The 13,887-nt window shown below is 38.2% G+C and overlaps 1 protein-coding gene across 3 annotated transcripts in view; it reads right to left on the reverse strand.

Annotated features, from left to right (window-relative positions):
* septin7b (septin 7b) overlaps positions 1–13,887 on the reverse strand; it is a 48,733-nt gene that overhangs the window by 33,262 nt on the left and 1,584 nt on the right. Inside the window, exons 1-2 of one of the 3 annotated variants that reach the window (XM_057833856.1) lie at positions 6,586–7,774; positions 1,393–1,495 (exon numbers count right to left, since the gene is read on the reverse strand). In XM_057833856.1, coding sequence (XP_057689839.1) covers positions 1,393–1,495; positions 6,586–6,888 — 406 coding nt within the window. In that variant the 5' untranslated portion in view covers positions 6,889–7,774. Of the gene's footprint in view, positions 1–1,392; positions 1,496–6,585; positions 7,775–13,887 lie in introns of those variants that run through there. The other 2 variants (XM_057833855.1, XM_057833858.1) reach the window with 2 other exon arrangements.

A 13,887-nucleotide genomic window follows, 5' to 3' on the forward strand; every position in this document is an offset into this window, starting at 1 on the left:
AGTGTCATAATTATGACGGTCTTATTACAGTCTTATAACACCGCTGTCAAAGAAAGCATGACCAAATACTGTAACTAGCAATTAATGAAACAATTGGAACACTAACTGAAGAAATAATTAGCACAGAACATGAATTTTGATTGCTATTAAATCTGCAGCACTGCAATGCATGCTAGGAGGCATGTGTTACCTATCAACCCAAATAATATCAACGCATAAGCCGCTCTGGACTATATGCTGTAGGATTCAAAATGAGTAAGAAAGTAGGGGCTTATAGTCTGAAAATTACGGTAGTTGTTACTAAATAAAATTACAATCGATAAATAATAACATGTACCAAGTTTTATTTGTTCCAGTCCTATTAGTATTGAAAATTGCTCCATAAATTTGTCCAAAAATCTCCCATATTGTGGTGCGACCTATACAAGGCTCAACCTAAAAATACCTACTTTTTTCACTACAAACAAGGGTTGCGACCTATCTGCCGGAAAGACCTTCACGCCAGTATACATGGTAATTATTTCTATCATCCCCGATACGCATTTTTATTTGCTTTAAGGGACCAAATAAAATGACGTGGCAGGCCTGACCTTCACGTCGACACCTGTGCAAACTATGTGAAACTGAGTGTAAATGTTTGTCTCTACCTACCTAACGATTGGCTGGCGACCATTCACAGGTGTATAAACTGCCTATGTTTTAAAGTGATTTTTGTATTTTGACTTGTTTCCTGATTTCGGCAAGTTTACTTTGAGTGAATACCAACAACGTAGCTCCATTTAATCGTCAATAAGCACTTTGTGCCATTAACCCTCGCGACACAAAATCCAAACCGAAGGGATCGATAGCAGAAAAAAAGAGCTACACACAGGAAATACAGAGCCGAATTCTGAAATTCAACACCTCAGAACTGCAATGCCCCTAACCAATAGACCACTACACTGTTATAAATAGTGGGAACGCGGAGGAGGAGAAAAGGCCTATTTCACTAAAAATCACATGAAAGTTAAACGTCAAAAATGCTCTCGCTGACACGTCTGGAGTTCGTCCAGTTGCGCGTGGAGCAAAAATGCAGCACGAGTTATTCCGAGAGACGAGCATCCACCAATTGACAGGAAATGCTTTTGACCCGTGCAAACATTTTCCCTCCTAACTGATGAGCCGGAGCAGAATCTCTGCATATTTTTCCAGCAGTGTTTCTGCAAGATGTCGCCGATAATTCTGCGCCGCCTCCGCAGCTTTTTTCACTCTACGCGGACAAAGCAGGGTGCTTGTGGCAACATTTGTCTCCGTACAACAAACCACAGAGAAGACATTGAAATGCCAAGCGCCTTTTGGGAGCACAATGAGACAATTGACAGACAAACAAGAAGGCGGGCAGCTTGCTCTTACCGACGACCATCAGGGTGAACTCAAAGCCCCTCTTGACAGACTTCCTGTACACTTGGTTGGGGAGGCTTGCGAAGCCCACGTATCCCTCTAGGTTCTTTTGCTGCTGCAAGACAAACAAACGTTAAGAGAAAAAGCAAGTGACACTCAAATGAGATATTTGACAGTCAAGAACAAAGTCGGCATTTAGTGGCCTCTTTCAAGCTACTGTGTAAACACTGGAGGTGAAGTGTGTCGCTAAAGATTTTGAGGTAGGTTGAGGGAAATGTGCTTAGGATTTGCGGGAAGTAGCTATACCAGGGTTTCGCACAGTGGTTTATACAGTGCCCTCCATAATTACTGGCACCCCTGGTTAAGATGTGTTTTTTAGCTTCTAATATTTTTTTTAAATCAAATAAAATGGGACCTTAATGGGAAAAAAGAGAAAAATCCAACCTTCAATACAAGTGCATTTATTCAGTGGGGAAAAAATCCCACATAAAGAAATAATTATTTGACATCAAAAAATGTGTGTCACGGTTATTTGCACCCCTGGTGTTAATACTTTGTACAACCCCCTTTTGCCAACAAAACAAGGTCTGGGGACTGAGATGGCCATGGGAGGAGCTTGATTTTGTGTCTGGTGAACAATTTCTGTGTAGATTTGGCAATATATTTAGGGTCATTGTCTTGCTGAAAGACCCAGTGACGACCCATCTTCAGCGTTAGGGCAACAGATTTTGATTTAAAATGTCCTGGTATTTCAAAGCATTCATGATGCCATGCACCCTAACAAGGTTCCCAGGGCCTTTGGAAGCGAAACAGCCCCACAGCATCACTGACCCACCCCCATACTTCACAGTGGGTATGAGGTGCTTTTCAGCATGCCCATCTTTCGTGGCACGCCAGACCCACTTAGAGTGGTTCCAAAAAGCTCAATCTTGGTCTCATCTGAAAAAAGCACATGGTCCCAGTTGAAGCCTGAAACCAGTGTTTGGTTCCAAAAAGCTCAATCTTGGTCTCATCTGACCAAAGCACACGGTCCCATTTGAAGCCTCAGCAAGGCAATGACCCTAAACATATGGCCAAATCTACACAGAAATGGTTCACCAGACACAAAATCAAGCTAATCCCATGGCCATCTCAGTCCCCAGACCTCGTTTTGTTGGCAAAAGGGGGTTGTACAAAGTATTAACGCCAGGGGTGCTTATAATTGTGACACACATTATTTGATGTCAAATTATTATTTCTTTAGGTGGGATTTTTTTCCCACTGAATGAATGTACTTGTATTGAAGGTTGGATTTTTCTCTTTTTTTCCATTAAGGTCCCATATTATTTGAATTAAAAAAATATATTAGAAGCTAAAAAACACATCTTAACCAGGGGTGCCAATAATTATGGAGGGCACTGTAAGCCTGTCGGGGCACCAGGCTAAAAAAAACTAAAAAAGTAAAAACTATACATAATTTTAACTGCGTCTGGTAATACTGTTGAAAGTGCAATCGCGACATCTTATATATTTTTGAGTTCGAGTCACCTGATTTTAAGGATCTGCCAATGCAGAGTACCGGTCCGCTACCTCGGCAGTTTATTAATGAATTCATGACAAAACATACTCTTTTTGTTTCATTTGACAATATGTCAATTTGTCCATCTTAATTATTTCATTAATTTGTAGCCATTAAAAAAAAAAAAAAAGTCTTAAAAACACCATCTTTTTCCACTCGATTCTAAACTTCTAAAAGTGTTGAGCCGTAAAAAAAAATCTAGGGTTGTCCCAATCCGATCACGTAATCACGAGAGGATTGGAATCAGGGTGAAAAAAATCTGGTTTTAAAATTAAAAAATATATGACTGTTTTTCTGCTTCATGCTCGTATAGCGCCACCGCCTCTCACCCTTCCTCGTGCTAAGCAGTGCGCCAAACTGTCCAGCTTGCGATTGGTACTTAACGTTAACGATGATTGACAGGTTTGTAGCTTTGAACTTGCCTGAGAAGCTTGGTAGTGCAACGGTCAAAATGCAGAAATGTGTCAACTGTGGCAACTCAATGTGTGCGTGAACGCCTGTTCTCAGCAGTGTGAGCGTCAAAGTGTGAGTGGATTTGGGTGAACTAACCCTAAACCTAACTCAATGAAGCATTTTATGTAGACAAGCATTTTTCTACGTTATTTTTGTTTGACAATAATTCGCATTATGAAGGCGGCACAGTGGAACAGTAACATGTTTGGAGCTTTTGTTTAAAAAAAAAAAAAAAAAAAAAAAAACTTTTTTCAGTATCGGAGCGGGACTCTCAATGTCAGGTGACTTGGACACGGAGGCAAAAATATGCGATCGGGGCATCCCTTAAAAAAACATACTTTTTTTTTTCTTTTGACAATACCCATTTACATCTTACTTTGTTGCTTTTTAGCCTCTAAATCAAAATAAAAATCTTAAAAACTCGGACCATTTTCACCCGATTCCAATCTTGTAAAAATGAAGTGCTTCCCTAGCACATCTAGCACAACATCCCAAGCTCTCTGCCATTGCACTCAATTTCAATGTATTTTTGTTTGTATGTTAAAACTAGGCATGTCCCGATCACATATTTTTGCACCCGAGTCACCTAATTTTAAAAATCTGCCGATACATAGTCCCGATCCGATCTGCCGATACATAGTCCCGATCCGATACTGAAAATTTGGAATCGAACAAAAGTTCTAAACATGTTTCAGTACTGTACTGTTTACAGTAGAGCTGTCCCGACTAGTCGACATAGTCGACGTCATCGATGACGTAAATCCGTCGACGAGCACAACATCCCGTCGACGGTTAATGAAGGGTTAAAAAAATATATGCGTGGAAAGTTAGAGTGTCGGATGCTCTGTTTGCAAGCGGGGAAAGGTGCACAAAGCCAAAAAAAGCGCACCAGAGTGTCCAAAACATTGACTTATTTCAAAGAAACAAAGGAGAGTACACTCTTCTGTCCTGTCTCTTCAGTGCCAAGCTTGGCTGCGCGTCGGCCGAATAAACACCTCAAGCGCCTTCACGCAGTTTGTAATTTTTTTTTTTTTCATTTTTTGTACACCAGAGGGTGCTGTCGCCTTACTAAATAATAATGTTTCATTGACAATGGACCTATAAGTGCTATTAGTATTGTTCTTAATGCTAATTGAAAGGTTTATTTCATGTTATGGTTTATTTTAATGTATAGAAAATTATATAAGGTTAAAAGGTCATAAATATATACAGTGTATACAGTCATTGCACTCAAGGGAGAGATTGTCAATGATAAGGTAATAAGGTAAAGGCAATTCATATAGGCAATTCATTGATATATAAATAAGGTTTAAAAGGAAAAAGGTGAAAAGTTTTTGTTAATTTCAAATTGTGTTGCTTTATTTGTGTGCACCGTAGCTCTTACGGTGTGTTTACATCAAGGATGGAATAAAAGTTGTAAACCATCAGTTTAAGAGACCATCTTTTCAATCGGGATGCTACACTAGTTAATTCTATCAGCATTTGAACTTATTGTTTATTTGTGATTTATTATTGTTATTTACGAGTTTATTTGTACTTTAATAAATAATTTGAGTGTTCCAATATGTTTTTTGTGAATTGATAAGAGTCAACAAAAATGTCATTGCTAAATTAGTAAAAAAAAAAAAAAAAAAAAAAAAAAAATTAATTATTAGATTAGTCGACTAATCGTAAAAATAGTCGGCTGAGTAATCGGGAGAAAATTAGTCGTTTGGGACAGCCCTAGATTACAGTACTTCCGCTTTTTCCGGGAGTGTTGCGGAGTACAAATTTATGAATTTCTGGATTATTTTGTTAAATTTAAACTAGGCCCGAAAGATATTGGAAAAAATTAACATTGCGATATATGTTGCCAGGGCTCAACATTTTTTTTTAACCTGTCCTGTTCATCTGCTTGACACGGAGAATGGAAATCTGAGTGTCGGATTGGTCTGAATAGTTTTAATGTATCATATGGGAGTGTGGCATACTCCCATTGAGATCATTCAACATGCCTCGTTTATTAGTAGATGGCAGCGAAGAGGAAGGAGTTATGGGGAGAAAGAAGAAAAATGAGAGACAGAAGAAGTAAAAACAACAACAAGAAATACATTGAACGCCTACACTAACTATAAATATATTGGAGCGATGGTTAGCCAGTTGTATTTCCAGTTGACACCATGTGTGGGGCCTGATGACCAAGGAAAAGAGAAGGGGGGAGAGTCAGAAAGATAAGTGATTGAGAGAGGTGGAGTGTACACAAATGAGCCATGTGAGGTGTAGAACCCAGTGTTTGTGTGAATCCCTTGTGAGTCTGAGAATGCTGGTATCCAGTTCTATGCTATCTGATCGCTCTTCCAGACAAGGCTCCAAACTTGCATTTTTGTTAAGGTGCAATTGCACAAAATGTAGGCGCACACGCATTTTTCATTGTATCACCTTTAACGCCATACTTTCAATCACTCTCCATAACATTGATATACTGTAAATCACTCATTCATCCTCTGAATTCTGTATTTCTGGATTATTGTTACTTTTTAGCCTTTAAAAAAAAATACTTTTTTTTTTTTTTTTTTTAAATTACAAACCCAATTCTTTTCATCCGATTCCGATTTTCTGAAAAATGGCTCGATCGGCCCGATTTTCGATAACGTGATCAGATTGGGGACATCTATAGTTATAACTAGTTCGAGACTACGCATTTTTGCCAAACCCCTTGTTTTAAGTAATGTCAAATAATGCCTTATAGCTTTCAAAATTCTTCTTAATGATTTTACTTATTTCCAAAAACATGTAGGTTCTCGATCACAAGGATTTGCATTTTTCTGGGGGAAACCTTTAATACTTGAAGGTAATGTTAGTATATTACTATAAGGTGCATCATGTAATTGATTCATAGATGAATAATCCATTGTCAAATGAAGTCATTTGCTGCCATTGACGGTGACCGATATCCTATCCATTTGAACTAGAAGCAATGGCAGCGAATGAACCATGTTCGAACAATCACTGGCAAGCAACCCTCTCTGTAAAAATAGATTGGGACGTCTATTGTTATTAATGACAGCGAATAGTTCAATTGTGGGAGCCTGATTGTTAATTTTTAGTTACTTTTAATAATTTCTGTCAAAAAATGTGGGCGTCCTTATTAGTCCACTCTGCAATTGTGATTCAACATCACGACTAAGCCACGTCAGGACAATTTGAATACTTACAGCTGTTTTATGCAGATCGGCGTGGGGGGAACATTCCAGCACCGGGATGCAAAAAGAGAAGAACACATAAAAAACAGAAAATGAGTATGAGAGCACATGACTGACATATCTCACAACTGCTTCCTTTACTGTAAATTCCACAGTAGATATCTGACTTAATGTGTTGAAGAAAAAGGCATATTTATTTCTGAGTTGGCTTGAGGCTTGACGGCAGGAGAAGAGCATCTTCCCACCCCATAGCCGCCCACGTGTGTTTGGCCAAAAGATTTTTAATGGATGCTTTTTCTGATGACCCACAGACATTTTTGCCCTCTATCTAACCACGTCTGACATATCTGCAATAGGAGGTTGCGATCAAAAGCAGCAGACTACAACCAAAACATTGACCGACTGTCAGGGACTTCAGTCTAAGCAGCCAAATTCAAAGCATCACCATATTTGGCACAACGGGCATTCTAGCTGTCATTACACTTTCTCTTCTCATCACATATTTTGCTAATTTTAGTGTAGGCTGAGTAAGACAACGCGCAATTCTTTTTCCTGATATCTACGACCTTTGACCTCATTATCCCAAAATTTAAATACTACTTTAGTTTTATTTTACAAACGTATCCTGCAGATTTAATAATCATCCACTTATTCATCCTTGAGTTGAACTAGGAGTGGGAACCTCTTGGTACCCCACTATACGATACAAAGCTCACGATAACGATCTGATGATATGGCGATACAACGATTATCGATACATTAGTCAGGAAATCATTCTAGGATATTCTACAAACAACTAATAAACAGAAAAACAAGTTCCTGCTATGAATTCGAATAAGTTCATCACTAGTAGACGTCCAATCCATTTGAACTGGGAGCGTGGCAGCGAATGAACATTCGAACATTCGTTCATTCGCTGCCATCCCTCCCACTTCAAACGGATTGAACGTCTATGGCCGTGAGTGGCAGCCAATGCCAGGCAATGAGGTAATTTTGGGCCATTTAAGGTCATTTACCTGTTCATTTTCAGTTACGTCCTGTTGATTTTGGGGTATTTTACGGGTCACTTCCTGTTTATTTTTTAGTTACAGAACAGGTGGTGACATGGTAATCACCCAAATGAATAGGCAGTGACTCAAACTCAACAGGAAATGACCTGTAAATGCCCTGAAAATCGGACAGAATTACTTAAGGCTCTGGTTTCGAATGAACGAACGTTCCCAGTCCAAATGGATTGGTGTCGTGCACCGTCAATGTAGCCTTAGAGTTAACTGAGACACTATTATGGTGGAAGATTTTGGTAGCAACTTGTTGGTGCCTTTTTATTTTTTTCTCGACATTGACACCTTTTTAAAACGTTATCGCAATTCTTGGCAGTAGCATATCGATAAACTTTTGGGATACAAAGTATCACAATATATCACCATTTCAGTATTTTGTCACACCCCTAAGTTGAACACTTGAACACTTTCGGTTTGCCCTTCAAAGAGTCGCCACAGTTGATTTGCATGATTTGACACAAAAGTTCTTACACCTGAGGCCCATCCTGATGCAACCCACAAGTGAGAATCGAACACTCAGACCTTAGATCAACCACCTGGGTAAACAAACTAAATTCCCTTTTAGAATTATATACCGGTAAATTCCATTGTAAAGTAACGCGGGATTAACCCGTATCATGGCTTTCAGACATGGGGAGATGTCCCGGGAATTACCTAGGTTGGACACTTTCAAACTTGACGTGCTCTCTGCGGGATTTTATCACCCAGACATTACGTCATTTTTGGTCGGCATGGGCAACAAAATAAACCACACATTTCCAAAGATGGATTTTAGACTCTCTCTTCCTCGGCTTCAAGATCCAGTAGTAATTTAATTTCGTTAAGTTTCCAGTTTAATTTGGTTGTTTCCAGTTTGTCATGTTCATAATTGCGATGTTTGTTTACCATGGTGCATAACAGAGATACGGAACCAAATACATAACCTCCTCCTTCTATATGTTTCACTTACTGGTGAATGTAATTAATCGTCAACTGTTTTGATAGTCGATTAATCGGTTAAAAGATATCTGAATGAAAAAATGGCCAAATCAGTAGAAGTGGGAACGTCTTGGTATACGATACAATTTGCGATAGGATATTCTACAAACGACTAATAAACAGAAAAACAAGTTTCTGCTGTGAATTGGAATGAGTTTATCATTAGTAGACGTCCAATCCATTTGAACTGGGAGGGTGGCAGCGAATGAACATTCGTTCATTCGCTGCCATCCCTCCCACTTCAAACGGATTGGACGTCTATGGCCGGTAGTGGCAGCCAATGCCAGGCAATGAGGTAGCTTTGGGCTATTTAAGGTCATTTACCTGTTCATTTTCAGTTACTTCCTGTTGATTTGGGGGTATTTTATGGGTCTCTTCCTGTTTATTTTGAGTTACAGAACAGGAAATGACCTGGGAATCACCCAAATGACTAGGCGGTGACTCAAACTCAACACAAAATGACCTGTAAATGCCCTCAAATGAACAGCAAGTGACTCGTAAATGCCCTGAAAATCGGACAGAATGACTGCAAATGCTCTGGTTGCGAATCAATGAACGTTCCCAGTCTAAATGGATTGGGCGTCGAGCACCGTCAATGCAGCCTTAGAGTTAACTGAGTAGGCATGTGCCGGTATGAGATTTTGACGGTACGATAACCGTGAGCAAAAATATCGCGGTTTTACGGTATCACTGTATTGCAATTATGGCTCCAAAATGTGTTATTTTGAGAGGTATGCGTTAAAAAAAAAAAAAACAACAACAACAAAAAACTTTTTTTCCGGGATTTTTTTATTTTTCAGAAAATATTTGCAAATTGGAACATGAATATTATGTTAAAATAAATAAATAAACAAAAAAATATTTTAAATAAAATTAAAATAAATAGAACTTATAGACTACCCACGGCCACAGCTCAGGTTGCTCAAGATTGGAGCAAGAACTAAATTAATTGCTATAAAAAAGTAAAAACACTTCTAAATAAAATTGAAAAATATTGACTGTACTTTTTTTTTTTTGAGGGGGCAAAAGCTCAAGTGAAGTTTCGCCATTTTCAGCCACTGTGTCAACTCTAGTCTACATGTCATGCCTTTGTGTTAAAAAGACGCAGAATTCATAAGTTAATAAGTTAAAAATGGATAAGTTAGTTAAAATGTGAATGTTGTTGTGTAAAGGCTTCATCTAAAAACACTGGGAGTGAGACCTCCCCTTGTCCAGCGAGCGTACATTTGTGCTTAGGGCAAGCTCACCTGTCGCAATTAGCGATCTTTGATGTTAATTGCGATCTTTGATGTTATCCCTTTTCCTTCATTCAAGCTTGTTTCTCAGTGGCCGTGAGATTTATAACCTCGACGAAGTTGCTCTCCCAGCTAAGACTAGGCTAACATTCGTCTTTGTAAGTTTTTAGTTAATTTGTATTTTGAATTTGAAAGGAAAATGTGTGTTTTGTTTTTGGCGAACTTTTTCATGGATGACTTCCTCACATTCTGTTGTGTATGTGCTAATGAAGCTACTCACACGTGTAAAATACTATTGTACAACGTTTTAAAACTGTATATTTCAGTTATCATGATTTGAGACCTCCATAAATTCAAGAAAAGTACGCCTTTTGTTTGGAGTGTTTCTTTTTTGGTGTTTAGCAGAATAGCGTCACTGACACACACACATCAACAACCGGAGAGGGAGGGGTGAGCGCTGCCGCTCCAAGATACTTCTGGCTGCATTTTTGAGACTTGTAAAATAGCGAATACCGTACTACGGTATGATGGAAAATTTTAGTGGTTTTGAAGCCGTGACGTTTTCATACCACGGTAAACCTTGAAACCGGTAACCGGCACATGCCTATAACTGAGACACTATTATGGTGGAAGATTTTGGTAGCAACTTGTGGGTTGATTTTTATTTATTTATTTATTTTTTTAGACATTGACACCTTTTCAAAACGATATCTTGATTCTTGACAGGAGCATAGCGATAATCTTTTGGGATACAAAGTATCACGATATATCACCATTTCGATATTTTGTCACACCCCTACAAATCAGCCCCCCCTCCCCTAACGATAAACATTATGTTATTTGTTATTTAACTTTTTTTATTGAACTTTTTTTTTTTTTTAAGACAGTGCTATTTAAACAATAACAATTACAAAACCAATAGAATTTTTTTTTTTTTTTTTTAAACTGTAAAAATTCTCTGATCAGTTTTGGGCTCCAATACACATTTAGCTTAATGTAATTATGATCTGATTAGTCGACATACAAATACTCAAGAATTTATCGACTATCAAAATAACTGTGACAACCTCATATTACTGTGCTACAGCAATGTGTCAGTCAGTTTTGGCATTAGTCATATCATGATTTGGTTTCCTTGTGAGGAGCGTTATGCATGAAAAAATATACAAAAATATATGGTCAAGTCATCATTACGCAGTTTTTTTTTTTTTAGGCGCTGATATGGCCTAACATTTCCATTCATTTCAATGAGTGAAGGATTTTCTCTCCTGAAAATTGTTGCGCGTTTTTTCCCCCCGCCCCTCATTTTCAATGTCATTTAATCTGTTCCCCTTGACACGCAAGAAAAACAGTTTTATGTTTTGCATTTCAGGTTGAAACCCAAGCCACATACCACATTGAGATATTTTTTAGCTTTTAAAAAACAAGGATAGTAAAATGGTGCTTCCAAAACTGAGTGAGTTAAGCTTGTCATCAATTATCAATATTTTAAGTCTGGATATTTCTTAGCGTCTGTGTTTAACAATTTTTCTTGATTCTGATCACATTGTTCAGATTAGAAAAAAAAAAAAAAACAAAGAATTCAATAACATGATGGGATTACAGAAGCGCAGGAGACCAACAATCATAAACACAAAGTCACGAAAAGCCAATATAGTGGCTAACTGTAGTGTATTGAATTTACAGTAAAAAGCTTTAATTTCAAATGTGATTTAATCAGTTCATATTTTCACAGATGAAAAACAGCCTTAGATTTTCAATTTTGAACCAAAGTTCAATGTTAAAAATCAAGTTATTACTAGGGGAGGGACAAAATATCATATTTTGAATTCAAAAAGGACATCGATATGCTCCTGCCAAGAGTAGATTTATCGTTTTAAAAAGGTACCACAGTTTGCAAAAGAAATAAAGAGGAACCAACAAGTCTCAACAAAAATCCTCAACTAGAATAGTGTTTCTGTTAACTCAGCAGCTGCCATTGACGGCGCTAGACGCCCAAACCATTTAGACTGGGGAGGGGCGAATGAACATGTTCATTCGAAACCAGAGATTTCACAGCCAGTCCCTCCGATTTCCGGGGCATTTACAGGTCACTTCCTGTTGAATTTGAGTCACTGCCTATTCATTCGGGGAGATTCCCGGGTCACTCCCTGTTCTGTAACCTAAAATTAATGTGAAGTGACCCAGAATTGCCCCAAAATCAACAGCCAGTGACCCAGAAATGCCTGCAATTCAATAGGAAGTGGCTGAAAAACAGCAAATGACCAGAAACGCCCAAAATTTAAACTCACTATTTGCCATTGACCGCCATAGATGTCCAATCCGTTTGAAGTGGGAAGGATGGCAGCAAATGAACACCCTCCTGCTTCAAACGGATTGGACGTCTACTAGCTATAAACTCAATACAATTCAGTATGAAAAAGCTTCTTGTTCTGTTTAATACTTATATGGTATAATACTGTAGAACAATTTCCTAACCAATGTATCAATAATTGTAATACTGCCATATTGTGAGTAGTCATGTGCCGATTACCGGTTTTAAGGTATACCGTGGTATGAAAACGTCAAAGTTTCGAAGCCGCAAAAATTTTCCGTCATACCGTTGCTAAGGTATTAGCTATCTTTTATGTCCCAAAAATGCATTAAGAAATCCCTCGCTTGCAGCTGTAAGGCTCAACCCTCCCCCACCAGGTGTTGCTCAGTGTCAGTGAGTCAGCTGTGCTACACAATGGCTGGAGGAGGTGAAACTCCTGAACTTTTTGCCCCATCGAAGAGAAGGAAATCGCTAGTATGGGAATACTTCGGCTACAGAAAAGTTACAGACGGTCTCGGCTTAGAGAAGGAGGGCCAACCGACATTTAAAAAATGTTTGCGGAGGGTGGCTGCCAAGGAGGCAATACCTTCAATTAGAGGTGTGTGAAATTTCCGATTCGAGAACGACTTACAAACGTTCATATTCCGATTATTTAAATATGATAAGTAAAGCGGAACTTAAATACAGTCAGCGCGGTCTTAGGGACGCAATGAGGAACGGACCGAGAGTAAACATCCACCACCATGCCGCGAGATAAAAATACGCCGACAGCCGCTACAAACTTCGCCCACATTGCTACAAAATACGCCGACAAAATGCTATGGTAGATATTACATGTATACAGAACTAGATGCGAAATGACAGACTCGGCGGCATTAGCAGCAAGTGTATAGAAAACTAGATGCAAAATAACAGTCGCCATCTTAAAGCAGTAGACTTGCCTGGAAGGCTGTTGTAGCGAACCTTCCAAGCAAACCTTATTAACTTTTTATGTAAAATACTCCTAAATCGGCAAAATCTTGACTCTATCTTTAAAACAATTTTACTGCTTTCACATGTCAAAAGTAGACAGAAGGGAAATTATGGAATAACGGGAGCAATTTTAACAACTTCACCGGTTGATTCACAACATTAAATTAACTGAATGTAGTTTAAAGCTGCTAATACAGAATGGGGACTTGAGTATTTTGTTTACTGTTTTTAACTGTTAACTTGATACTGAAATACTCGTCATTTTTTAATTTTTGTAACGTACAAAACATTAAAAGCAGCTAATAGCTTGGGGGGATGTCATCAATAATTGATTTATAATCGAATCGTAGTCTCTGAATCGTAATCGAATCGTTAGGTGCCCAAAGATCCCCAGTTGTACCTCCACTATGATTTACCATTTATACAAAAGTAAAGGTTAATAAACACTTAATGAACGTTTCCCACCAGCTACGAGAGTTAACTCTAACATGTTTAGTGTGTCTAGCGATGTTTTTTTTTCTCTGTGTGTATAATGAAAACATGATACGTGTCACACACACGTGCTTTTGATGGAAAATAATTCAATTATTTTTGTTCTGATGGTCATAATGTTGAGCTGTAGCTTTAGGCACACCTCAAGGACTCCATTTATTTTGATTTTATTTCGAATATTTTGTTTTTTTTTTTATTCATTTTAACTGAACATTATACTTATGTTCCAATTTGCTAATATGTTTTGAAACATAAAAATCCT

Source organism: Corythoichthys intestinalis, chromosome 4 (genome assembly GCF_030265065.1).
Source record: "Corythoichthys intestinalis isolate RoL2023-P3 chromosome 4, ASM3026506v1, whole genome shotgun sequence".
Lineage (NCBI taxonomy): Eukaryota > Metazoa > Chordata > Actinopteri > Syngnathiformes > Syngnathidae > Corythoichthys > Corythoichthys intestinalis.